The sequence below is a fragment of the Apodemus sylvaticus genome, chromosome 12 (genome assembly GCF_947179515.1).
Source record: "Apodemus sylvaticus chromosome 12, mApoSyl1.1, whole genome shotgun sequence".
Lineage (NCBI taxonomy): Eukaryota > Metazoa > Chordata > Mammalia > Rodentia > Muridae > Apodemus > Apodemus sylvaticus.
In genome coordinates, this window is record NC_067483.1 from 84,204,867 (window position 1) to 84,231,947 (window position 27,081).

The 27,081-nt window shown below is 35.0% G+C and overlaps 1 protein-coding gene across 10 annotated transcripts in view; it reads right to left on the reverse strand.

Moving 5' to 3' along the window:
* The window catches only part of Cep170 (centrosomal protein 170), an 80,688-nt gene that overhangs the window by 32,419 nt on the left and 21,188 nt on the right, over positions 1-27,081 (reverse strand). For 5 of the 10 annotated variants that reach the window (XM_052200131.1, XM_052200130.1, XM_052200129.1 and 2 more), the window contains exons 3-10: positions 26,695-26,784; positions 23,231-23,312; positions 18,901-18,956; positions 18,656-18,815; positions 16,764-16,898; positions 11,183-11,659; positions 8,033-8,190; positions 7,553-7,846 (exon numbers count right to left, since the gene is read on the reverse strand). In XM_052200131.1, the coding sequence (XP_052056091.1) occupies positions 7,553-7,846; positions 8,033-8,190; positions 11,183-11,659; positions 16,764-16,898; positions 18,656-18,815; positions 18,901-18,956; positions 23,231-23,312; positions 26,695-26,784 (1,452 nt within the window). The remainder of the gene's footprint in view (positions 1-7,552; positions 7,847-8,032; positions 8,191-11,182; positions 11,660-16,763; positions 16,899-18,655; positions 18,816-18,900; positions 18,957-23,230; positions 23,313-26,694; positions 26,785-27,081) is intronic. The other 5 variants (XM_052200137.1, XM_052200136.1, XM_052200135.1 and 2 more) reach the window with 1 other exon arrangement.

Below are 27,081 nucleotides of genomic sequence, written 5' to 3' on the forward strand. Positions count from 1 at the left end.
GTATTTAGCAAATATTCCAGTTGATGAAGTTAAATATTCAAAATACTACATTAGATTTGTTTAAAGGACTTAAGACACTAGAAATTGAAATCATGGGAGAGTCAAGAGACCGCTTGAGCGCATTTTCAGCTTGTCTCTTGTTCCATCCTGGAGAATGCTAGAAAAGTAGACACACATGCCTCTTTTTATTTGCTTTTTTACTAAAAATGGTTGTTTATAGTTATGTATATATATACATACATAAAACACTTGTATTTATACCTATAATTTCCTAAGGTTCCAAACAAAACTTCATTGCATCACTTTCACACAAAGTATAGCAATCTGTCTGAAATGCAGGGTCTTGACCTGCTTACACAGATCAACTTTATCAATGAGTAAGTGACTACCAACTGTCAGCATGTTGAAAAGCTCAACACAGAGCCATGGGAATGCATTTTCCCATCAGGCAAGAGCCCAGGGATAGTGACTTTCTGGCACATGAAGGGATGTGGATATTAGACCTTGCAAACAGTCTGTAAAAAGAGCTATACTGAATTACACTTAACATTTCATTTTATTATTCAGTTTGAACTTGTTCAGCTAACAGGATGAATGTCTACAAATTTACGCATACACTTTACTGTGTATGGGACATTGTTTATTACAATAAAAAAATACATCACTGAACTACTACTCTGTAGAAATATCCTTTAAAACCTTCATTTTTTTTATAAGGGAATACACTTTCAGTGGTGCCAACTCTTCACATTGATACAGGACTTCTCATTGACATATAGGTTGTATTCATAGCTACACTGGGACATATGTAGCACACAGGCTGTAGGTTGGACATGTCTGCTACATCAAGACAGAAAAGGAACTGATGGTTATAGAGGGACCTGGTAAAGTCTGATGTGCATCAGTAAAGCAGAGACCCTATCTCTAAATTCAGTGAAATGTGAAAATTTTACCACTAGATGGCTTTATTACTTAATTAAATTGATTTATTTATTTTTTGGATTTGTTTTTTTTTCGAGACAGGGTTTCTCTGTGTAGCCCTGACTGTCCTGGAACTCACTCTGTAGACCAGGCTGGCCTTGAACTCAGAAATCCGCCTGCCTATGCCTCCCAGAGTGCTGGGATTACAGGTGTGCGCCACCACCGCCCGGCCTTAATTTAATTTAAAGACAAGTTTTTTGGTTTCCCCCCCCAAGAATTTGGTTAGAATTATCATTGTTTTAAGTACAGGTTGCAAATTATTAACTTTTAAGATAAATAAGACCTTAATGGTACATGGGAACCAGAGTATAGATGGGAATATAGTTTCTTTGCTTCATCTTGCTAAGCAACAGAGTGAATTAAGCAGTTACAGCAGTGTGACAAAGAAGGGATACCTGGGTTTTGTGACTTTATCCTGATTTATAAGGAAAGCAACACAACGTACAGAAGTGGCTTGTGTGTGTCTTTTACAAAATGGTTCACTTCAAATTTACTGGTTCATTTTGTTATTTTTATACCACAGAAAAATCAAACTCAAATCTGAAGGTAAAAAACATAACCATATATATTTTCTTATATTTTGAATCACTGTGGCATGCCAATTATAGTTTCTGATTTGGAGGTATTTAATTGCATCAGACATAAGTTTGGCTTCTTAAAATATATTCACCGGTGGTTTCCAACAAAGAATATGGTAGATCTCTTCAAAATACATCTAATAAAAATGACTTGTTAATGAGCTTGTTAATAGACTAGTATTTTGAAAAGGTAACAAATTATACCCTGAATACTTCAGCTCTAATGGGAGCTGAAGGCAACAGATAGCACTCCTAGCAATTTTCTATACATTCTCTTATCAGAGATATACCTATATGTATATCTGTTAGAGAACTGCCAACTACTTTTTTTCCCATACAGGGCAGGAAGAATTCCAGTGTAGCAAAAAGCTTTTAAGTTTCACATTTATGATTTAGTTAATTAATTTATTATTTATGAGCATCTCATACTGTAATCCAGACTGACCTACATACTCACCAAATTCCTCCTGCCTCAGCTTCACAAGAGCTATAATTACAGAATAAATAAGCTACCACGGCCAGCTTTACAACATACTGTAAAAAATTAAGATAACAATGGATAGCTGTGTTTAACCTAGAATGCATTCATCTCTGTGTGCAGGCACACAGACATTCACTTGTGACATCTTGCATGTGGACAGTGTACAGCCCGTATCTGTATACTTTCTGCACTTCTAAAATACCACACTCTGACATGTCATCTGATAATGGTCTAGAACTTTCTTCAGACACCAAATTTGTTTTCCATCTCTGATTCTAGATTCTATCACTAGAAGATTTCATCCATATGTATTTCATTATTTATCACCTGTATAGAAAGTGGCTTACCTGTCATCATTATCATGAATACCTCAAGTTACTTGTAGTTTGTTAGCCTTCAGTTCTTTATTTTCTCCCTGCCATCCTCTGACCTGGTGTCAATCACAACTCCAAATTTGTTCATAACAAAATCTGGCTCTTGGACATACAAATATCTAATCTGTATCATTCCTTTCTGAAATCTTCACAGAAGTTTGCTAGTCCATTTATAATTCTCCCAGGGCAGATGCAAAAGGAGCTCTTTAGGACTGACAGATGACTGAGATGATTTGTGTGTCTAAGGAGAGAAGTGACATTCACATGCTGCCTACCACTGTGTCCTTGATCCAGGAAGACACCAATTTTACCTGAGGATTCTAATGTTGGGGAAAGAGGACAGTACCTTTTGTCTCACTACTGCATGTGCTCTACACTACTGCGTGTTCTTTGAATACCTTCTCAATCTTTACCTCAGGATAGGAACATATCATTTTTACTATAGAATTCCCACCTATAGCTCAGTGGCTACTCTAAACAAATTAAAAACTGGTTACTGAGGCATAGTACTTACTAGTGTAGGCAATTAGGCCAGGTACTACAGGATATTTAAACATTTGTCTGACTTATTTCTTCTTTACTACTAAAGTCTAACACACACACACACACACACACACAAACACACACTCACACACCCAAAAGAACCACACAGAAACACTTTATGATGAAAACCAAACTCCTATGAATATCAGATTATACTTTTATGTTCCAGTCTCAAATTTAGTTGACAAATGAAAAACAAAAAAACGATCCCTTCAGATATTAACAGACTGGAGTATATAACACAAATGAAGCCTTTGGTTTTGGCTTTTTCCATTACCAAGTTATTATTGCCATTATTTAAAAGTCCAAACTACTTTTAAACTTTGAAATGTCATACTTTTCAATTCAAAATGGCAATAGTAGGGCTGGGGACTGGTTGTACTCCATTTTAAAGAGTGGAGTCAAGTTTCATGGATGTTTATATCCCATCTATTAAAAAGGTGCACAGATCAAAATTACACTTAGTAATATTTGATATAGGAGATCGGCTCATTGTAGCAGGAAGCAGAGCCCAGTAAAAGGAGGGAGAGGAGAAAACTATGTCATAATTATAACAATACACATTTAGACAAAATGATAATCTCATAGCAATAATACATAATTTATTAAATGAAAAATTTGGGACCATGGGCATAGCTTAGTGGTAGAGTACATATCTAACATAATGAGTTTTAGCACTAAAAAAAAGTCCTAATCAACTAAACTTAGGATTCATCTCCTCATGGAAGTTAGAAAGCTAACACTAAGTTTTTGTAGGCTTAAAGAACAGTGATGCCCTCACATTTTAATTCTATCAAGATGTCAAAATAAGGATAGTCAAGTCTCAGACCTGAACATTTCTTTCCCCAAGGAAGAAGGCCTTGGGTAAGGTGAGCTGGGTCTCTGAAGAGTTCAGAAAGAGGTTAGGAAAGATGATTTACCATTCATTGTATTATATATATATATATATATATATGTCTAAGTCTTTCTGTTTTTTTTTTTCATTTTTATTTTATGCACATTGGGTTTTGCCTGCACATTATGTTTGTATGAGGTGCTGGAACTGGCGGTACAGTTGTAAGCTGCCATTTGTGTTCTAGAAATTGAATCCAGGTCCGCTGAAAGAACAGCCAGTGCTCCCAACAGCTGAGTCACCTTGCCAGCACAATACAGATACACTCTTGTTCACAGCATCATTTATAATAGTCAAAAATAGACTCAAACACAACATCTGTCAATGGATGATTAGATAAAAGTTTCTAAAATAGAATGATTTATGATTCAGTGACATAAAAGAATGAAGTGGAATGGTATGCTATAACATAGATGAATCTTCAAGACATCTTCATCTACTTATTCTAAGTAAAAGTAGCCAGACATTAAAGGTCACATATAGAATAACTCTGTTCATATAAAATATCCAGACTAAGTAAACGCAGAGAGACTAAAGGCAGATAGTTGCTAAGGTGTCAAAACAATGGGAAAAAAACGTACTTAAGTGCAATTTCTTTTTACAGTGCTACACATTCTGGAATTAGACAGTGCCATCATCACACAACAGTATGAATGTATCACAGCTTCAAAGATACTTCTGAGATGACTTTCAACTGATAAACCTTCTGCTGGAGCTTACCAAGTACTGGAATTATAGGTGAATATTAACTGAACTGCTCATTCTCAATGCCTAAAATATCTAATTCTATGTTATAGGAATTTTACTTTCATTTTAAAAATAAGGTACCATATAACTCTTACCTTTTTCTTCATGCTTCTTTCTGAATAAAAATAGTTTAAATTCTTTGTTTTCCTTTTTTAGCTTATAAGTTCTCTCTCTGCAAAATTAACTGTGGTCCTCTGAACAAACCTTTCTTTCTCCTTTACTGATAATATCTTAACCTGGCTACTCCTGGCCTTCATTTTCTGATTAAGATTGGCATATGTGTGTGTGTGTGTGTGAACTCTTTCTTTTATCCTTTTATCTCTATATATGCTGCAAAATTAACTCAGCTGACAGTTAAATCCAGCACTCTTTGAGAATACTGAGGACAGTTCCTTATAGTATGGAGATTATAGTTCTTTCCCTACTTAGGTGAATAAGGACAGAACCATAGAACTAGTACAGCAACGATTATGCTTAAGACTAAAATGCAGCAAGATCATAGTGTCTATAGACTCATTTAAACAGTTTTAACTATTTAAATTAAGTGACAAATTCTTTGCTGAAGAGATTTTAACCTGAGACGTTCCTTTAACATGTTACACTTCTCAAAGCATTCAACGTATAACTTTATTTGAACATATATCCCACTAAACACGTACTTCTTGAGACAAAGAATATACAGAATTTTCAATTTGAATAATCTTTTCCTCATACAAAGTCTGGCACACTATCAATGAAAGTACAATGGAATAAGAAAGGAAATAAAACTGTAGGGGAGTTTTGCAGATGAAACAAATTTAGTTGGATAACAGCTGCTCCAACTTCTATCATACATACTCAAAGAGGGTGCTACAGATGACTGAGCATATCTGTTTACTACTCTAGTTCTTTCAAAGGAATGCTTATGCCGTATTTCAGCTTTTTTTGTCCTTTATTTTCTTTGCATTCATCCACATATCACTTCATCTTCTTCAGATGTCTAAACCCAGTTCTCCATGTGTGTTCTAGCAAAGCCTATATTAAGTTAGCCTGACTTCAGCTTCTAGCTTTAACTAGCCCTCTTGCTGTGGCAGTCACATGACAATGGAGTGACTCTTGTTTTTTTCTGAAGCAATCTTGGTTTTAGTTTTTTTTCCTGGTTTATACAATTGAAGAATGGATGAATTAGCTATCCAGTTGCATAATACTATTCTTTTATGGTCCTTGCTCTAAAATCTTGGGTTTCTCCATTCTGAAAGTGATGAAGTATTCCATGAACTCCCCACTCCTATCACTTTCCTAAGTAGGCCTATCTGTAAAAATGCCTTTTTTCTTGCACACTGCCCCAGGCCAGGCTTGTCCTTTGTACTAAAAATGTCTACCCTGATTTCTCATTTAACCACTTAAGTGCTGAAAGAACTTCTAGGACTTGCCAGACTTTGAGTAGACAGTCATATGTACAAATGACTAATATAAAAATATAATATAAATATATAATATAAAAATATAAAAATAATATAAAAAGTAATAATTAAGAGGTCCTCTTCATACAGCTATGTATGGCATGGCAAGCTTCCTATGTGTTTTTTGAATTCCTGTTGAACCTAAAAAGTAGTCTTAATTTCTTAAATAAATGACACTTAAGCTTAAAGAGGTTGATTTAACCCAAGAGGATAAATAGTACATATAGTTTATACACTTAATTCCAGATGCTTGCAAACAGCCTTGTTCTTAATGAATATATATAACCATAAAATAATGTTTAATGGAAAAATATTAATCAACTGTGGAGTGATCTGTCTATGGTATTTTAAAGCCCATGCTTCTTTTTTAACAATGGTAAAAGTACTGCTTACATATAACACTTATTTTCAAGACTAACAGGCCCCTAAAAGTCATGCATTATACCACTCTAACAGTAGAAAATTAGACTCAATACATTTATGTTTAAAAATTGTACATGTATATCAGTGAATGCATTGCCAATACCATAGAACAAATTCCAAAATAAAAATAATATATTGAGAATTAAAAGTCAACATAGTCATACTATTTTTGCTTACATCCCAGAGGGTTAGATCTTGGTCATTCTTTGATGGATGATTCTTGAAATTAGAATATTCTAAATGTTAATGTACACACAAACCACATTTGTGTTTTTTCATTTTTAACCTAGACTCTGATTCAATATGTATATTTTAGCTACTTAAGTGATATCAATGTTGTTCACTCATGAGCATATTTACAATAAAAAGAATTTAAACTTGAGATTAATATTTAGTCAAACTTAGGTTGCTATTTTCCAGGTGGTATAATAAATAGCTCATTCTAAGGTCCACTATTTACTATCATAACAAATTGGGAAGTACTTTATAAATTATACAACAATCAGCATGTATATAAGCAAGTATCATCAAAGAAATATTTGAAATATAGAGAAATCATTAGGACTGGGACTGGAATAAGCCTGACTAAAATGAAAAAAAACAAAAAAACAAAAAAAACGGATGAAAACTGATTTTGCTCTGATTTCACCACAGATAGTAGTAAAGAGAAACAAACAAAATATGGGTAAAGCTAATCAAAGCAAATGCTTTTCATCTGCTCCCAAAGTAAAATTAGTAGGTAGAAACCAGTTAGCATTGATATGCATATAGAAATCTATTTCTTTGTTCAGTTTAGAAACAGAAATAAATACAAAAGGACAATAGTTTTAAAGCCAAGGAAGTTTATATTCCTTAAAAAGACCCAGGTAGTTTAAGTGTAGAAGACTTAAAACTTAGGAAAATTCAGAAGAAAGTGAAAAGGAGAGCAGGAAACATTTTGCTCTTGCTATTAGTTTTCTAGGGCCCTAACAAAGCCTTTAAGTCCCATCACCACCTGGTGAGAACATTTCACATCAGCTCTCCAATAAGGTCCAAGAGTCAACAGCCCCCCCCCCCACAACTACCATCATACTCAAATTTCAATTATTTACCTTGTCAATCATTTTTCTTGCTTCCACCTCCTCACTGTTGGGATTCTCTAACTCAATGGTATAAGTACCCTTGTCACTTTGGTCATCATCATTATCCTTTTCTGAAGAGGCAGAAGTAGCTTGATTTTTTAACATTACATCCATCTCCTGGCTTGGTCTGTGCCCAAGACTCCCTGAACTTCTTAATAATGCAGTTTGTAGGAAGGGTATTGACACCGATGGCTCCTCTGATTTCTGTTTTAACAATTTCCCATGTGGAACACCATGCCCCCCTCTGTGATGCGTAGAGCTAGTCTGTAAAGACAAAGAAACCACTTTGGCATCTGCTGGTGGAGATTTTGCTTTTTCAAGTTTTGTATGTGGTGTTGAGAAAGTAGTTTCCTGACATAAGATTCCTGAACTTTGAGTAAAAGAATATGACCTTCTCTTTCTGGAATGATCTTCATCAAAGAATGCAATCATAAAAGCAGTTTGACTTACAGCAGCCTGGTCTGGATGCTTTTCATTAGACTGGACTTTCTTCTTCTGCTCTGAGTGATGGCGCCGTAAATGTTCCTCCAGAGTTGCACGTTTGCTACAGCGCCTGTGCGCCCCAGCATTCTCTGAATCACTCTGTGTACCATCATCATGTTTGTTTCCTGGACACAAGAAAGACATGATATAGTAGAGAAAAAACAATTCTGTGTAGAAAATCAGAAGCACATTCAGAGGGCACTAATACAGTAAAGATAAGGCAGATTCAAAGTGACAGATTAACATAAAAATCAAATGTGACAAATGTAAACTGCAAATTATTTACTATCCAAAAAGTACTATGAAAAGAAAATGATATGCTTAATTAGTGGAATCTCTGCCATGATAATTAATTTAGGGAATCATGGGTAGTGTATGAAAACCAAACAGAGATGTAACTATGAGTTTAGATACACATTTTATAATAGCACTGTTTAAAACATATTGTATTGGATAAACTGAATAGGAATTCAGTTTGTTAAGGTTCAAAAGAACAAACTCTAATATTCCCTGTTGGACCAAATAAACTTACATTCAGAATTTTTAATGAAAAACACCAGTTTCTTATTTTTCCAGTTACTAATCTGTTGGAGAGATCAGTCATTTTCATTCTTAGAAAATTACTAGTCCTTCTAGTGCTTCTGTGTATTACCCAAGGAGAAAAGTTGAGGCATTTTAGATCAGAGTTGCAATCTTAACGTTTCTACTCAGCAAAAAAGACGAGGAAGTGCTTAGTATGCTTCTCACCCCCTGTTGATCCCTAACTGTGCCTGAATATAGACGGTCACTTACTGCCCCTCAGTCGCTTGGCTGTACTTCGTGAGAAGTTGGTATAAAGGAAGCTGCAACTCTCCTAAAGGGTTAAAGTGTATGGGCTTTGTGAACATTATTTTCTTCACTGTCCCAAAGCGCATGCACTTTACTCTTGTAGGAGCAAGGCATCTATCTATCTATCTATCTATCTATCTATCTATCTATCTACTATCTATCTATTTATCTATCCATCTATATCTCATATCAAATGATTTTCATAGTTGCTAAAAGTCCAAGTTTTGATAAATTGTTACTAATTACTATCTATCTCTATTTATTCAAAATCTGAATGTTTCCCTTTCATAAGCTGGTGGGAAACTGTTATTTATTGGTAGCAGCTCTGAATTTTGAAAAAAGTTAAATGTCATTTGTAAATAAGTATGAAGAAATAAATAACATGGCTCTATTTGGGATACAAAGTGAGTTATTGTTGGGAACGGGTTTTTTGGATGGCTTTCAAAATAGGCTAATGTCAAATATGAAAGAATAATTCAAGGTCAATAGTGATTAGACTAATTTTGGCAAAATTTAAAATATATACCCTGATCAGTATAAAGACAGTGTTTATGTGGATATTAATGATTCTACTTTTAATTAGGCTCAAATAGGTCCTGGTGAAGAGTAAAGAATATACTAAAATAACGGCTTAAGAATAATTAATACAGAAAAAATAACAATTATACTGCTATAAAGGAATTTTCACAGATTCTTCTAAGTATTATTTTATTTTATGCCTATGAGTGCTTTGCCTGCATGCATGTGAATTGACCCTGTGAGTGCGTGGGCCTGCGGACGTTACAGGAGACACTGCATCCCCTCTTTATGGATGGTATGGAGCTACCATATGGGTGCTGAAAATTAAACCTGGTCCTTACAGCTAAACTACCTCTCCAGCTCCTTAACAAAGATTTTTCCAATGGTATCTTCCTAAAGGATCTTTTCATTTCATCCTTCATCTATTCAGTAAGCATATGAGTTTTAAGAAGACTCATTTTCAAGGCATATACTACCTCTGATATACTACTAGCTAATCATTATTTTTCATCAAATTTACGGTCATTTTACATGTTATCTTTAACCTTTGCATGCGTATGATTCAAATATATATAGCAGGAGTAAATATGTCACAATCAGAACTCAAATCTGCCAGATGACTGCTGATCACTATAATTAAAGCCAGAGTCAGTCCTGTCATTAACAATGAAGTCACTAGATAATAGCATATGTTGAAGTCCCAGATGAAGGGTTAAGGAATACAGTAGACTATATATGTTCCCTGGCCCCAAAAAAGCAGTTTTTTAAATAGAATTCATCTTCTCCCCATAAAAGCCACAGAACTGTCAAATTCAAAATCATTTGTTCAAAACCATTCCCTTATTGACAGTGTATTAAAACACAAGACAGAGTAACACAAATTCCAAAATAAATTCAAATCACAAAACCAGTGGGAAGAAAGCTGCTTAGCTGTTACAATCAATGTACATGCAATGACTGTGACTAAGTGTTGAATAAAGTATATTCAATAGCTAATATTACTGTACAATATAATTAATGTCCACAAATGAAGATCAAATTACAATTGATAGCACAAAATTTACATTAGAGTTGTAAATACCTAGTAAATGTACTAAACTGAAAGCATCTGATTGTGAGAAGTTTCTGCAACAGCTTACAGTTTGAAGCACTCTATAAGTAATGTGACTTTCTGGTGTACACAGAACTTTCAGTCTATATAAGTAGCTTTATTTTGTTTTCAAAACCTAGAAATGATACTATATTGAAAGCATGATACAAGAGGGAAAAAAAACTGTACATATCTTTTCTTTAGGTCCACGCAGTGGTGGCACATGCCTACAATCCTAGCACTTGGGAAGCAGAGGCAGACGGTTTGAGGCCAGCCTGGTCAACAGAGTAAGTTCCAGGACAGCCAGCCAGGGCAATAGAGAGAAACCCTGTCTCAAAACAACAACAACAACAAATCCGTGCAGGATCATATCCTTCCTTTAAGTCAAGAAAATGATGGATATTATCTTCTGGAAAATTCTGCTTTGTATAATTAATAGATTTCGAATTTCTACAGGTAAAGATATTAAATGACATAAGTAACATGCCATCCTCAAATCAATGTGGTTTTGGCAAGAAAACAAAGAAAGGCTAACATGAATGAAAAATCTGGACATGAACAGCATTGTTTGCTTTTGAGCTTTAAAATTGAATTTTGAAAAAGGTATTTTTCACTGTATCTGTAGTAGTAGTCTGTCTGGTAACTTATGATACAATAGGAATCTCTGAAGGTCACTTTACCTTTCAACCTTTTCAAGTACACAGGAACATCACTTTTAATGCTCTTGGAATCCTCCTCTGTTCTTTCCCACATCATTTGAGGAGGGTTGTTTTGTGCTAGCCAGTCAGCTACTTTATTTTCTGGTGCCATCATTCCTGTCTGAATTCCTGGCAAGTCTTGAGTTCCTGGAGATGCCTTCTTTGACTTGTGGCGCTGGTCAGAAGTGAATTTTGTCACGTGGTCTCTAATAGTTACTTTTCCTGGTGTACTGTCATCAAATTCAATGGTAAATGAAGCATGCCCTGCACCTGCTGTATGGGAACTTGGTGTGTCTTTTGTTGGAATCTCATGAATAGTGCTCTCTGCTATTTGTGATGGCTGCTGGAATTCTTTTGTAGGAATTTCAAAATAACTTGGTTCCCTACAGAAAGGAAAAAGTGCTTCTTCACTTGCAGCTGCAGACTGTTCCTCTACGTGCTTGGCATCTATGCTGCACCCTAATGAGAAAAAGGAGAGAAAATTCAAAATATTTGGAAGTCTGTAGTCATAAGTGCCAATGGTAATGACCATTACTATTCTGAGAATCAGAAGGCAGATAACAGTCTGGATGAAAACGACTGCACTTGTATGACAGACAGAAGTCACAGACATGAAATGGTCTTGACTCTGCTCCAACAGCACCAGGAGCTACAAGGTGAACAGCAGTAAAGCCAAAAGGGAAAAAAAAGACAAAGCAGGAAAAATCAAGGTGAGAAAGAACTCAAGTACTGATGGAGATGCTGTGTACATACACACATGTATAGACAAAACACATACATACACACACAGTTTGACAGAAAAAGCAGAAATTACCTAAACATGTCACCAGAATGGGCTATTTGAACCATTTGAGAATAAATGTAGGGCTCTAATAGTGAGGAGGTAGTCAAGTGAAGATGGAGATATGAAATAAATACACAAGCGATGCTTTGGAATTAACAATTCCACTTACCAGTCTCAATCATAATGTTCAGAGACCCCACTCTAGGACAAAATTGGTATTATGGAAGCTTGGGAGATGACACACATTATTAGGTAAAAGCAGTTAGTGATAAAACATGTGGCTTGCTTGCAGCATGGCCATTCAAGCAGCAGTATGAAAGAAACAATGCAAAAACAGAAAATTCCGTTGTCAGCCAGTAAGTCTGGAAGAAACTTAGTTTGCATCTCTGTATAGCAGAATGTGTACAAAGCCCCAGGGACACGGGTGAAAGCTGACTAGCAAGCAGCGAGTGGCAGGGGAGCAGGCAAACACAGAGCACTCTAACAGCTCCTCCACTGTGCAGGCACTGCATGCAGCTGTGACAAGATAGCCTGAACAGGTGATATTAGGTAGTGCAGATGTACAAGAAAGAAGGTGAAGATTAAGGTATCCTTTGTTTGAGAAATAAAAGACTATTCCCGAGATAGCCTACAATCATATAAGAATTAAATTGAAATAAATTTCCCTAAGGCTCAAATACCAACTTTATTTTAAGCAGATTCATAACAAATCTTACAGTTTATTGGGGAGAAAAGGTAATATAGGCGAACATGCCGTTTTCAATCATTTTTTGAAAATTACACAAAGTTCTTAGTCTTCTGAAATATCTTCAAATATTACATCTCTGTTCAATTCTTTAGGTGCTATAATGATGCCATTATCAGATATTAAATGTGAAATCATAAAAAGAATCTTTTATGTTTCATAAAAATGAGAACAATAGTCTTGTATGTGGGGTATGGTATAAAAGATATAAGATATATAAGATAATAGAGGACATAAGGCTAAAATAGTAGTAATCACAATAGCCATTAAGATAATAGAGGATATAAGGCTAAAATAGTAATAATCACGATAGCCATGTTCATACTGCCAAAAAAATATACAAAGGGCTGAGAATATTTTAGAAATACACAAAGTAAAAATTGCCTTTTTCAAAATTAACTCTATTGGGTTTACCAATGAAAAGTGAAAGTATCTCAGAGAAATTATTATATCAAGCAGAGAGGTAAGATGAAAATCAAGAGCAGATTTAACTGGCCTTGAAAACATGGTATCTCAGTGGCACTCAATATTCAGAGCCTGAGAGGCTCAGGCTCTGGAGAACACTACTGTAAGGTATCATTGTTCAATAACTTAACAATGATGATTCTCAGTAATAAAGGAAAAACTTGAATTGTTCTTAGCTTTCTCTAAGAAGGTAATGATATAGATATTCCATAATGACTTATGACAAATAGTTTATTTTTTCAATAACTCAATTATAAAATTAAGGTTAGACTATGTGGAAATTTTAGTATGTGAATACAGATTCACCTTTCTGAAGACAAGTGGTCCTTTTGAAATTCATACTAGAATAACTGCTAAGGAATTTTAATATGTTAGAAAAGTTAAACAGCTTTAATCTCTCATAACATTGCTAGAACATATTCTGGTGTTTTGATGTTAATTTCTATTCACATCTATTTTTATTTAATCCAAATTAAACTACAGGAGATAGTATTTGTTTATACTAATATTTTGTAATCAACCTCAATTATCAAGAATCTACTAACTAAGCTAAAATTGATTCTATATGCATAAGCTAGAAGACATTAACAGCTAATAATTTATATTTGTTTCTGGTTTTGTTTTGCTTATTTATTTTGAGATAGGGCTTATGTAGCCCAGGTTGGCTGGCTGGCTGGCTGGCTGGCTGGCTCCATCCATCCATCCATCCATCCATCCATCCTCCACATTTGAGAGAGGGTTTAACTATGGTATTACTTGTAGAACTGATCAGAAATTAATTCTGTTACATGGTCACTAATAGTTACTTTCCCTCAAATTCAAAGTCAAATGAAGCATGCCCCCCTTCTGCTGTATGAGAACTGGGTGTATTTATCTTGGGAATCTCATGAATAGTACTGTCTTTGGTAAGTAAACCAACATCACTGTGTCTCAACTCTTTTATCTATAAAATGTGCAAAAACAGCAGTAACTGCCATCTTTAGATACTGCCATGATGATGACGTGCATATGAAGCATGTGGATGAGATGAACAGAGACAGCGAGGTGGAGTGCTGGCCGCCCTTTGTCAGGCTTCTACTTTCACCAGTCATAGGCATGACCATGGGATTTTACAAGTTATGTACCTCAGAATTTTAACATTTTTTTTAGTGGCTCCTTAATTTTCAATACAATGTAATTATTTTCAGAATAGTAAAATGGTTAAATTGATCTATGTTTTCTAACCCATCTAATTGGTTATATCCCCTCACCCTCCACATATCAGGTAATTAGCCTTAGTGCAAAATGAAGTTAGAATATATGGAACTTGAAGTAAGGAATTTAGTTTAGTCAACATTTATGCAAAAATAGTGAATGAAGCAGTATTACATACCAGAAGTATAGTATCATTTAGCAATTTACACCATGCACATTGTGGGAGGAGGCAGGAATTAAGCACAATTTATGTGGGAGTACAAAGGGAGATAATACTGAAAGAATAATAATGAGATACCAGGTACATCAGGAATCAAAAAGTTCAAATTCTACTTGGCAGGCAAAACAAAGTCACTGTGGTTGTTTCAGAACTGAAGATCAGTTCATAATTACTATGTATAGTTTATAAAAATAAGGTTGAAACTTAAACTTAAAAGTTAAATTATGACTTAGCAGTAGAAAGAAAGACACAGAAGTAGGTAATATATAAAATGAAGAGAATAAGAAAATAAAAAATAAAGCAGATATTCTTAACTGACTTCTGGTATTCTTTTCCTGCTTCTCATTCCTAAAGAAACTTTTTTCCCAAAAGAACTTCAACAGTTTCTAGTATCAGTTTCCTGTGACACTGCTCATATGCTCTAGGGACAAAAAAACCCCACACCATGCTTCAAGGGGAACAAGGGTTTTATAGTGATAATCTCACATGCATTGCCAGAGACTGGTCAAAACAGCAAGTGACTTCTGAATCTGCCAGAAGCTAATGAGAGATGTGTTGACGATTTTTGGAAAAGGTTTTCTTCCAAATCCCAGCATGTCTTCTGTACACAAGTTTTGTTCTTTTTTGCTAGTTTGATCAAACACTGTATAACTTGGAATGCTGGTGGCAGCAGCTCTGAATGTGAGGGTAACTACATCAGTGTGTAAGTACTGTGGATACCAAAGCAGAGATGGCAAGGCTAGCTAACAATCCTGTCTGTTGCACTGTACAGCTACGAGAGGAATCATGTACGGGAGCCACTACAATCCTTTCATACACAGTATCAGGCAGTAGTTCTGTCTTTAACATGACAGGAAGGCATATTAAATAATATAAAGAAAAAGAATTGGGGGAAAAAACAAGAAAGCTGTGGAGAGTAATTTGCCAAGTTCAGCATCATAGGACCTACTGGTTGTTCACAGCTTTTTTAGACTTGTATGCCGGTTTAAGTAGACTACGTCAAAAAACAGAATGTTCATAATTTTCCAGCTAAGAGAACTGTCATGCATAGTTTCTTTTTTTTTTAATTCAATACATTTTTTATTTACATTTCAAATGATTTCCCCTTTTCTGAATTCCCACTCCCAAAAGTCCCATAAGCCCTCTTCCCTCCCCCTGTTCCCCCATCTACCCCTTCCCACTTCCCTGTTTTGGTATTGCCCTGTACTGCTACACTGAATCTTTCCATAACCAGGGGCCACTCCTCCTTTCTTCTTGGATATCATTTGATGTGTAGATTATGTTTTTGGTATTCCAATTTTCTAGGCTAATATCCACTTATGAATAAACATGATATGCAGGCAAAAAAAAAAAGAAAACTGTCATGCTTGCTTTGTGTAAATAAAGTCAAAGAAAACTTGAAAGAGTTCTGACAGGGACTCTTTGCCTCAGAGTCAGACATAATATGTCTTTCAAACTGATTCTTGGTGTCTGTACTTAATTCCTCCAGTTTTAGATCTTTATCTGTTTGTTACTAAACAAACTGGCTCCATCAGCTCCAAAAGACAGTTCTGATGTCTTTTTCAACTTTATGCAACAATATCTACATTAATCCTGGAAATCTTGGTTTTTCTAGATACTGGTCACCATTTAAGTCTACCACCAAGAACAGAACATGTTCCTTAGTTATGATGTGAGAATCAAAACCATAACTGATTCTAGTCTTTGGCTGTTGAACTTTGAATCATACTGCTATCTTATCTCAATAAAATGAGCATGCTAGGGCTTTAAAAAACTTACAACTTTGTATCATATTTCTGAATGTAACAGAAATTTTATTTTATAATGAATATGAGAATGAATCAAGTAAAAACATTTAACTCATATGTAACTACTTTTATAAATTCATTTTAATGATCATTTTGAAATATTTAAAATGTCCAGTTAATGCTATTAACCTATTTTTAAAAACAACTTCATAAACAAAATGTAACAAGATTTTGTATTATATACACTATATTTAGTATTTATCTGAGACTCAATACACTACAAGTGCAAAGCCATTTTAAGAATGAAGCTATAGTATAGATCATTTTTCAGAGTATAGTGACTTTTGTTTAGACTAGAAATACTTGCCCAATAAGAATCTGATGTCACAGCCATTGAGGTATTTTACCTGAAGTCCCAGGCTCATGACTTTTTTCCTCAGGCTTGCCATTGGCCTTGAAAGCTCTTTGTTCCTCCACCTCGTCATCTCCCCACCATGATGGCTGCCCATATAATGGAGTGCCTCGGGGCATAGCAGAAACATCTAAAAAAAGTGGGTAGAAAAATATCCTTCTAAAGCAGATGAGACAAGACAATACATTTTATGTGAGGTTAAATTTACTTAGTTGACTAAACGTACTCTAGTTTCAGCAATGTAGCATTTGTACATGAACTTAAACAGAACTGGGTATGACTAAGTGAATGCACATTGGCAATGTCTAAATAACGCAACTTGCTCTGTGTGACAATTGCTTTTTGTTAAGTATTAGAGGGTTCTCTGATATATAGCTGAGATCTGTAACTGTAAAAAAAAGGATCATTGAGTATTTAGACAAAAGTGTCTTAGGTAGAAGAATTTTGTAGGAATCACATAGTAATTACCAAGGGAATAATAAAAATAGTCTGATCTGGAATGTCATTAAGTCTAAATATATAAAAGATGAAACTAAGCAAATTTTGGTATGAGAAATGACACAGTGGGTATTAGATGGTAACTACATTTGTGCTCACTCAATGTTAGCAAATCTTAAGTTTCAGCAAATGTACTGTTTATCAATTTAATACAGTTGTTACTTGAAGGGATTTTGTATGTAAAGTATCTTTGTAATTATTAACACTGTATTAAAAATTTCCCTTTTGCCAGCTAGAAAGATGGCTCAGAGGTTAAGAGCATTGACTGCTCTTCCAGAGGTCTAGAGTTCAATTTGTAGCACCTACACGGTGGCCCATAAGAATCTATACTGGGATCTGATGCCCCCTTCTGGCATGCAGGTATACGTAAATAGTACATTCATATACAAAAAAAAAATCTTTAAAAATTTCCCTTTTATTTCATTTATAATTCAGAGAAATATAGACAATATAAAATAATAAGCTACAGCTTTAAACTATTATTTCCTTCAAATACTGGAATTACTTTCCTTAAATATCTAAGATATGGGGTACATTTTGACATAGTTGTCAATGTTTTCTAGGGTAAACTGGCTCTATTAAAATGTACTCTGGAATTAGTCACTAGTATACATTATTTTTATGCATGTACAGATAGGTGTATGAGAACAAAAAATATTTAAGACTGAGTATGACTTCAAACATTTCCAAAGAAGTTATACTATTGCAATATATGTTATATTGACAACTGTTGTGTTTATATTGACAAACTATTGTGTGTTGTTGGAGCTCAGTGAGAAGCTAACTCAGAAAGTGGGTCAGAGCACGGCCCATGTTAGAGCCCAAGCATGTTGTTCTCCAAGTGTCTTCCAAGGTCTGGGTGGGTTAGTCCCCTTAACTGTATTACAGGGAGACAGAGAGAGAGAAACAAATCAGCCTAAAAGTACAACATGCGTCCCTGAGGACAACTAAGACAAATTATTTTCACAGAGATTATTATTGTTTATCCACTAATATGCAAGTATCTGCAGAGAAAGCGAGAAGTTGGAAACTTGGCTCTAGGACTCTGGGGTACCAGGAGTCAGTTCAATTGTGGACTGCAGCTAACTGCCTCAATTTCCCCAATCAGTTTCTGTTGGATGTTGTGAGCAATGATACTACCTTTCTATATTTTAGTTTGTTGTTGTTTTTGCTTGGAAGTCTCACCCTAAGTGACATTCTCTTCTGCCTGGGACCTCGCACTCTGAACATTAGCTGCCTGCTTTCTAGGTGCTTCCACAGTCAGTTTCGGTAGGTACCAGTACCAGCTTGATGTGGGGTGTGTGTGCTTCCTCTCTCCTCCCCTCCCTCGGTAGATATCCATAGACAGGGCTACTGTAGACCATTCTCCAGACCGAGCAGACCACTCACCCACAGGTTTCTCTTCAGACTTCAGAGCTTCTGTGGCTCTGTGTGGCACTTCTGCTGCAGCCTCCACTTTTGAGTCTGTGCCTTTGGCACTTGCTGATTTTGGTAATTCTGATTCTGAAGACTTCTGGGACAACTGAAGTTGAATGGTAAACTTCTCATGCTACAAAACATTTAAAGTCAAAGTGAAGCTTTCATCAAAGAAGTCAAGTCTAGTAACAAGGCTGGCAACAAGGATGAACGCTTACCTTAAGAGCTTCTTCAGGGACCCTCATTTCTCCTCGTACTACAGTGAAGAGATTTGTATGTAAATAGAGCTAAGGAAGAATATACTCCAAAATTCTGGTCACTGTGCATATAACTTGATGCTCCAGGAAAATGGAATGCCCTTCTGGGGGGGTGGCTGGGGGTAGAGGGGTACCCTCTAAGAGGCAAAGGGGAGGGAAAATGGGGTAAAGAACTCTTGGAGGGGGATTAGGAGAGGAGCAACATTTGAAATGTAAATAAATAAAATAATCAAAAATTAATAACATGAAAAAATGCAGAAAGTTCACCAAATATAATTTAGAAATTGTCCTACTTCAAGAGTAACTTATAGAATTATTATCATGTACTTATAATCTATTTGTACAGTACTAGAGAATAAACCCAGGACCCTGCATATGCTACACATGCACACTACCACTGAACCACATATCCAGACTTAACAAAAAATTATTTTATAGACCAGGTCTCTAGTCTGTTTTTAAATTTGAGATATTCCTGGTAGCCCACAGAGTACTTGGAATGTAGCCTGAGCCTGGAATATTCCCTTTAATAACAAAAATACTTAAAATATATAATTTACCATTAATAAATATTAACCTTTAAAAACCTAATAAATATTTATAATCTTAGGTAATACTGGCCTTCAAAGAATTAGAACACAAACATTTTTAATTTTCATTAGCAGCAATATGACAGGACCAAATGAAGAAAATTATAGCTACCTAGTCACAAAAGTATAAAAATATCTCATGAGTCAATACCCAAAAGCAAATCCTGAGGAACTGATTACCCAGATTTTCATGAACTTTGATAAAAATGAGGTTCATTTTGCAAATACAAAGAAAATGAATGCTATAATTAGGGTTCATATGTAACCATACTATCCCCTTCCCTCCATGCACTGCAATAAGGTCATGTTACATTATCAAACAATGATTCTATACACATGAGAACAAGTGCTTAGATATAATGAATGCTTTCATTATTATGCCTAAACAACAAGGCTTCTTATTAGAGATCAATCCTCCTGAGGTCCTATTTCCCACTATAATTTAACCTTACAATGAAAGCAATTTTATAATTATGTACTAAATTCTACTACCATCCTTTACTAATTCAAAGCATTCATCAATCACTTCAAGGGTAGAAAACTGTAATCAGTGTGGTGTATATGTGTGGTGTGTGTGTGGGGGGGGGGAGTAATAAAATCAGTAAACTCATGAACAGAACTTCTAAGACCTATAAACAACTCTGTTCAATTCCATTAACCTCTGTTCTGCAACAAATACTTTGGTGAGTGGACAGAATCCCGTGATCTCAAAGACTCTAGTTATTGAATCCTGTATGGAAGTTTGTCAGTAAAGAAGCCTCCTATGACTCTGAATAGTAGAATTTCTCTTTTTTTCATATGCGTATTTGCTGTTACACAGAAATATTCATATAACTAAACATTTAATGAAAATCATCTAGTATATCTCAACTTTTGGGTTGTGGCCCCATTAGATAGCCTACAAATCAGAAATTTACATTTTGATTCATAACAATAGCAAAATTATGATATAGTAACGAGATTAATTTTATGGTTAGAGTTCACAACAATATGAGAAACTGTATGTATTCAAGGATCGCAGCATTAGGAAGGTGAGAACCACTGCTCTAGGTTTTGTGGTTTTTTTTTTTTTTTTTTTTGCTTGTTTGTTTGTTTTTTGGGGTTTTTTTTGCCTTAGAAATTAAGAGTTTAAGAGAAAATTCACAGCATAACTACTTTTCAATGGAAATGCTAGCACTTAAAAAGTTGATAGTGATACCTATGTTTTCAGATGAAAACATGAATGAATATAGACTACTATGAGGACTTTTTAGTGCTACCTCTTATAGATGCATGAACATCTTTTCCTCAGGGCTCCTCTAAGGTATCCCCCGAACTAAGACTTCAGAAAGAATGACGGGTCTTATTTCTTATGTTCAAATGTTTTGTTTTTTCTATGTGTGGAAATCAGAAGACTTCACCTGTGGGATCTGAGACTGCTATGGTGTGGTTTGAATGAAATGGCCGCCAGCTTTTCCTGCCACCAACTTGCTCTCAGCTACTGTCCTAGGGCCATGGTCTGCCCGGCTCCTGCAACGCTCCCTGCTTGCGGTGGTCATATATGAACCCTTTGAAACTGTAAGCGAGCCCCTAATTAAATGTTTTCTTCCATACATTGCTTTGGTCATGGTGCATCTTTATAGCAATAGAAAAGCAACTAGACATGAAGGTCCAGCTTTTATACGTTACAAGCTCTATCTTCTCAGTTGTATAAATTTTCACAAGCAGTTTTCAATTTGCCAATCAAGAAAAATGATAGAAATGCAGTTACTTATGTCAATAAGTTATAAAAAATTTTAAAGTTTATTTAAAAATTAAAACTTTTTTCGAGGGGTGTATTGGGAAAGACAAGGCTAAATCTATACATTTTGTGAATAAATTTTGAAGTTTATTTTTTCAGTGCTTTAAAATTGTCTCTCCATTAAGGTAAAATGTTACTAATCAGAGCTTTCCTCTCCCAGGTACAGTATTTGAGATTGGCTATAAACTTAATTTGATATATGAAGAAAGCATGACAATTTCCCTAATCTAGTATAGCTAATACAAAAACAAATATAGCTATCACATAAAATGGTTAAAAATGATTCTGTCCCACGGAATAAGATTTCTGCCATGTTCATTTCAGCATGGAATGTTAAATGAACAGAGAAATTACATGAGCTTCCCTGGGCATCTGAGAGGCAGCGCTAGCTCAATTCTGACTATGATTCAGAGGAATCCCTTAGAGATTCCTCTTAAAACTTTAAAAACTTAAAAGGCCCCAGACAATTTTTAGAGGTATTATGAGTTGACTGTGGGGCAGGGGAAGGTTAGTTTGCTATTGATAGATTACAATGTGCAATCTGCAAAGGCATGGGCTATCTCTTAACTGACTCCTCTGTCATGCCTTCCTCCTATTCTTGACAGAGTCCTTACGCCATAACCAAGTCATCTCCCTTTTCCAGCCACAGAGAAGCTAGGACTAAAGGTGTGCTCTACTGAATATGCTATTGTTTCTTCTGGAATCCAAATTCAAAGGTAACTTTATAAAATTATTAAAAGCTGAATTTCTTAGGATTTGTTCTTGTTTTAAAAGAGCTAATAGTAAATTAATTACAGCAGGTACTTGTATATAAAATATGCTTATTAAGTTTTTATTGCCCTTAAGCTGATTAAAGATAACTCTTAAGATTGCCTAATAATGTAATTTAAAACATTTACATTACTTTATTTGGTGTATGTGTGCATGTGTGGTGGTCATACATACTGCCCCCCTTCCGCTGTGTAGGTCCTGGGGACTGACCTCAGGTTGCTAGACTTGGTAGCACGTAACTTTACCAGCTGAGCCATCCCACACCATACATATTTTTAAAAGATTTAAAATACATAACAAATAAGTATTTAACTTACATATTTTTCAGTTTTTCTAGTGTAAGTGTAAAAGATGTGGGTTAAACCTATTGGAGTTTAAATTTTAAACTTTAAAAATTCTATCTTTTGTAATATGTGATAGTACATTTGAGTATCAACTTAAGTGATCTGAGCCTACTTTCTCTGATAAAATGATCTAAGTCTACCAGATTGTTAATGCATTTTAAATTATCTGAACTTCAGTAAATATTTAAAAGCTAAATCTCAAGAGAAATGTTTAGCATAATGGGAAATATTTTTACTTTAATAAACTACATATAGAAATGGTTTTATTATTGCTTAGTTTATTATTTCATTTTACTAGTTTCCTTGATACTACTCTTTAAAGGACAGTAAAATCATGTAATTGTCCAGTTGTTAGACTCTAAGTTTTAAACAAAACTTTGAATACACACGAAATGAAAATGTTCTAGTCATATAATATTGGTGTCAGAAAACATAGAATATGTAAAACTGAATTAAACCAGCAACACAGCACGAGAGTGAAGGCAGGTGCATGTTCATATCCTCCTAAGAGACGAACTTGGGCCCTTGTGATTCACCTGGCATGAATCCTAGGCAGATAGTGCTTGAGACAACCATAGTACTCCTCCGCGCTCCATTCTTTAATACCCAGATTATGTAAAGTAGCACTGCAGAGAGAGATGGGCAGCATTATCAAGCTTCCCAGGGTCATCTGTAGTAACATGGTAACTTAAGACAAACAATAAGCACAAATCTCCAATATTATTAATTCTTTATAACAAGATATTACATTGTAGCATAGTAAATATTTTTAAACATTTTAATAAATGCATCAAATTATATAAGGATATCATATCCAAATCTCAGCTTATCTTCAAGTTTCAAAGTGATGTAAGTCTGCTCTGGTATCCTTACGTCGTTCACAAAAGTCTACAAGGAAAAAGAAGTTATTCTGTATAGCATATTCCAGTGAAACTCACCAACCTACTACTCAAAAGTACTTATTGTGAACTGCATCCTAACATGCCAAGCATCCTACAACATGATACTTATTTCATACTAAACCTTTTGTCAATATTATTGACACCACCAGGTTGAATTTTGGCATTTGTAATTTGTCTTAAAATAAAGTCAAAAAAGCTAATTCCAATGAAAAACACTACTTAAAACATATCACTACATCATTCATTCATTCATTCATTCATGGGGGGGAGAGAGAGAATGAACATACACTCATTGTGCAACACTGTACATGTGGAGGTCAGGACAGCTTGCTGAAATTAGTTCCTTTTTCACCAGTTTTGAGAATTAAGCTCAGCTCCTCAGGCTTACCAGCAAGTATCTTTAACTACTAGGCCATATTGTGGGCTACTTTACAACTATCATAATGGTTCTTTGGATCTCTTTTAAAATTAAGATACATTATGGTATTTTAGTGAATGGATTCTTTCTACATATTGGAATTCTTCTATATCTTCATCATGATGCTTTTATCTTTACTCAATTATTTATAACAATGCTGAAAATTACCAAAATAATAAGACAGATAGCAGAATTACTTAGAACAGCACTACAAAAAATATGTCATAATTTCCCAGTCAAACAATATGAGCTACTTGTAATTTTCTGTAGGCTTATAACAAGAATTGAAATTAGTTTTGATAATGCATTTTAAATTTAATCGAGAATACTAAAAAAATACTATCTCAAGAAGTAAAAATTAGTAAGGTATTTCCTCTGTGTGTGTGTGTGTGTGTGTGTGTGTGTGTGTGTGAAACCTTTGGAATTTAGACTAGTCACATCTCAAGAATTCAATAGTTACTAATGGTAGTGAAAGAACCAGACACAGAATAAAGCAGCAGAGATAAATTATCATCCTTTAGTTTCTTACTGCAATGCCTGACATATTGCATCAGTTTTCCAAGAAGACATCTGGAGATATCTTTGTAGGTTTTTTTCTTTTTTCTTTTTCTTTTGGTTATGCTATTAGAGGACGGTTGAAAAAGTTCAGTTTAAATGTGCATATATGCAAACAGACAGGAAAAAACAAACAAAACAAAAAAGCAAAACTCAATCATTCAGTGAATAGACAGGAGCACTATAGAATGACAATAATGATATAATCATAGTATAGACAAAATTATCATTCTGTCTCTCCAGGAAATGAGGACAATTCTAGCTCACTTTCCTTTCACCCAGAATCAATGAGAAAAGAGTATTTCTTTTCTAAGGACAAAAAGAAACTAGGATATCTTTATTCTGTCAGTCAGATTCATTCAATGAAGACCATGAAGTATTTCCCAAGAACGTAAATAATTGTGTGTGGGGGGGTGGTGGGTGAGTGTATGGGTATGTGTGCGCACAACTATACACACAAATCAGTGCTGCTGTTTGTGGAGACCAAAGGTCAATTTCAGTGTTCTTTACAGTCTATTTTGGTTTTTGAGGCAGAGTGTCACACTGGGACAGGGGGCTTGCCAGTTTGGCTAGGTTTTCTGGCCAGCAAGTACTAAGAATCACCTGTCTTCATTCCCCAGCAGTGGAATTACAAAGCAGGCAATCACATCAACTTTTTATGTTTTGGGGTACTGAACTCATGTTCTCATAGAACTCTAGTCTGAAAAAAGGCAAACAATAGGCCTAGGCTAGAATGTAGGCTGTGTGTAGTAACAAGCATAGGAGTGGGATGGTAGGGGACAGGCAAGTGCTCAGTGGAGGGAGGAGGCAGGAGGACTGAAGGTAAATAAAACTCTCTCTCACAGAGAAGCTTCCACACACTTACAGCAACGTGGACCACCAAAGTGCGCCAAGGAAACTAGTTTCGATTCTCTCTGCTTTATTTTAACAACATTTCTGGTGATAAAAACATATATTCAGGTCCCTTGGAAATATATTTTGTGATTGGGTAAAAGGAGCAAGAATGCAAGTAATATTTTGAGCTTCAGTTTAGAGGATATAGTGGCTTGAATAAGCTAAGACAGAGGGTTAAATACTTTTGTAAAATATAAATTAACAAGGGCAAGAGAGATGGCTCAGTGGGCAGGAGTGCTTGCTGCTCTTACAGAGGGCTGGTTTGGATTCAGCCACACACATCCAGCAACTTAAACCAACTGCAACTTCAGCTCCAGAGGACGCAAAGCTTTCTTCAGGCCTCTGTGGGTACCCTCACTCACATTCGCATGTCCACACACACATATACATAATTTAAGAATAAACAGTTAAAAATAATGTATGTACAGCAATGGATTTGTTGAAAAGTACATAGGTTCCTGAGTAGTAAAACTGTCTTAGCTATCTTTTTTTTTTAAAATAACTAAATCATAATAACAATAAATGAATGCTTTTTGAATGTTTACTGCATATTGGTTTAAATGTTTAAAATGATTTACTTATTTTCATCTTTACAACAAACTGTAAGGTATAATTTTATTTCTATTTTCAAAGACTGAGGAACACAGAGATTAAGTAATTTTTCCAAGGTTATACCACTTGTTATAATTAAAACTTATTTTTAATTATAGTTACAAATATAACTAAGGGCTTACAAATAGCACTTCACTGGTTTCCCTTAGTTCTGACATTACTTTTTATTTCGATGTTGAAAATTCTGGAATTACAATAGTATTAAAAGTATACTGAACTAGAGAGATAAAGAGCACGGAAGAGGCAGGCTCCATTCCCAGTACTAAAGTGCCACAGGAAAATTAAGAAATTGAAATAATTCAGTTTATCAATATTCTCTCATATCCTGTGATTACTTTCATTCTGCAAAATGTAGAAATAGCAGATAGAAATAAGAAAAAATCTATCACAGTTACAAAAAATAACTACAAAGACAAAAAGAAAGCAGCAAGACTGAATCCTAGTGTTCAGAAGAAGTAGCACGTGTGTTAAGGTAAACGGTCAGATCTCTTGGTTTTTCCCCAGCACTAGACTACAGGAGGTCCTCCACCATTTGGCACCCAATCTGCCTTTTCATTCTTACTTTATAAAACAGAGATCCTATCTCTTGTGCCCAAAGGTAGCTTCCACACTCTCACTGCCAGCCAGGCCTTTCCTGTTCTCCCACACATTAACCACAGACACAGGCTGAGGCTATGCTCAGTCTCATCTTTATCACATGCCATTAAATGCCTTTCTTATTTCCTCTATTCGTTCCTTAGCTGCGTCTACATATGACTTCAATGTCCTATCCACCTTTCAAGTATCAGGACGAAAACACAACTAAAGAAAAAGGAAAACATACAAATAAGTATTGAAACTTTATTAACATTAATCAAATATTCAAAGTAAAAAGTACTGCCTAACTTACCCCATTTAGGCTGCCTAAATCTTTCACCAAATGTTCATCCATAGATGCATCATAATTGATTACTGCATGTTGCTTATCCACACTTCGGGACTAAAAGGAAAAATTAAGCTAAATTTTAAATTAGCTTAAAATTAAACTACAAGAAAATACTAAAGTAACAAAAAAGATTTTTACCTATACATACAACATTAATATTCAGCTGATAAATAGAGGGATAAATCAAAAAAGTAGATCACATGAAATTTAAACTGTGTTATGATACAGCATAAATTTGGCATCATGTCTGAATGAGGAAAGTAGCTAAATATTTAAAATACTCTTTGTATTATATCCATATTATAATTCTGAGAGCATTTAAATTCATTTATATTGTTGAGTGTATCAAAG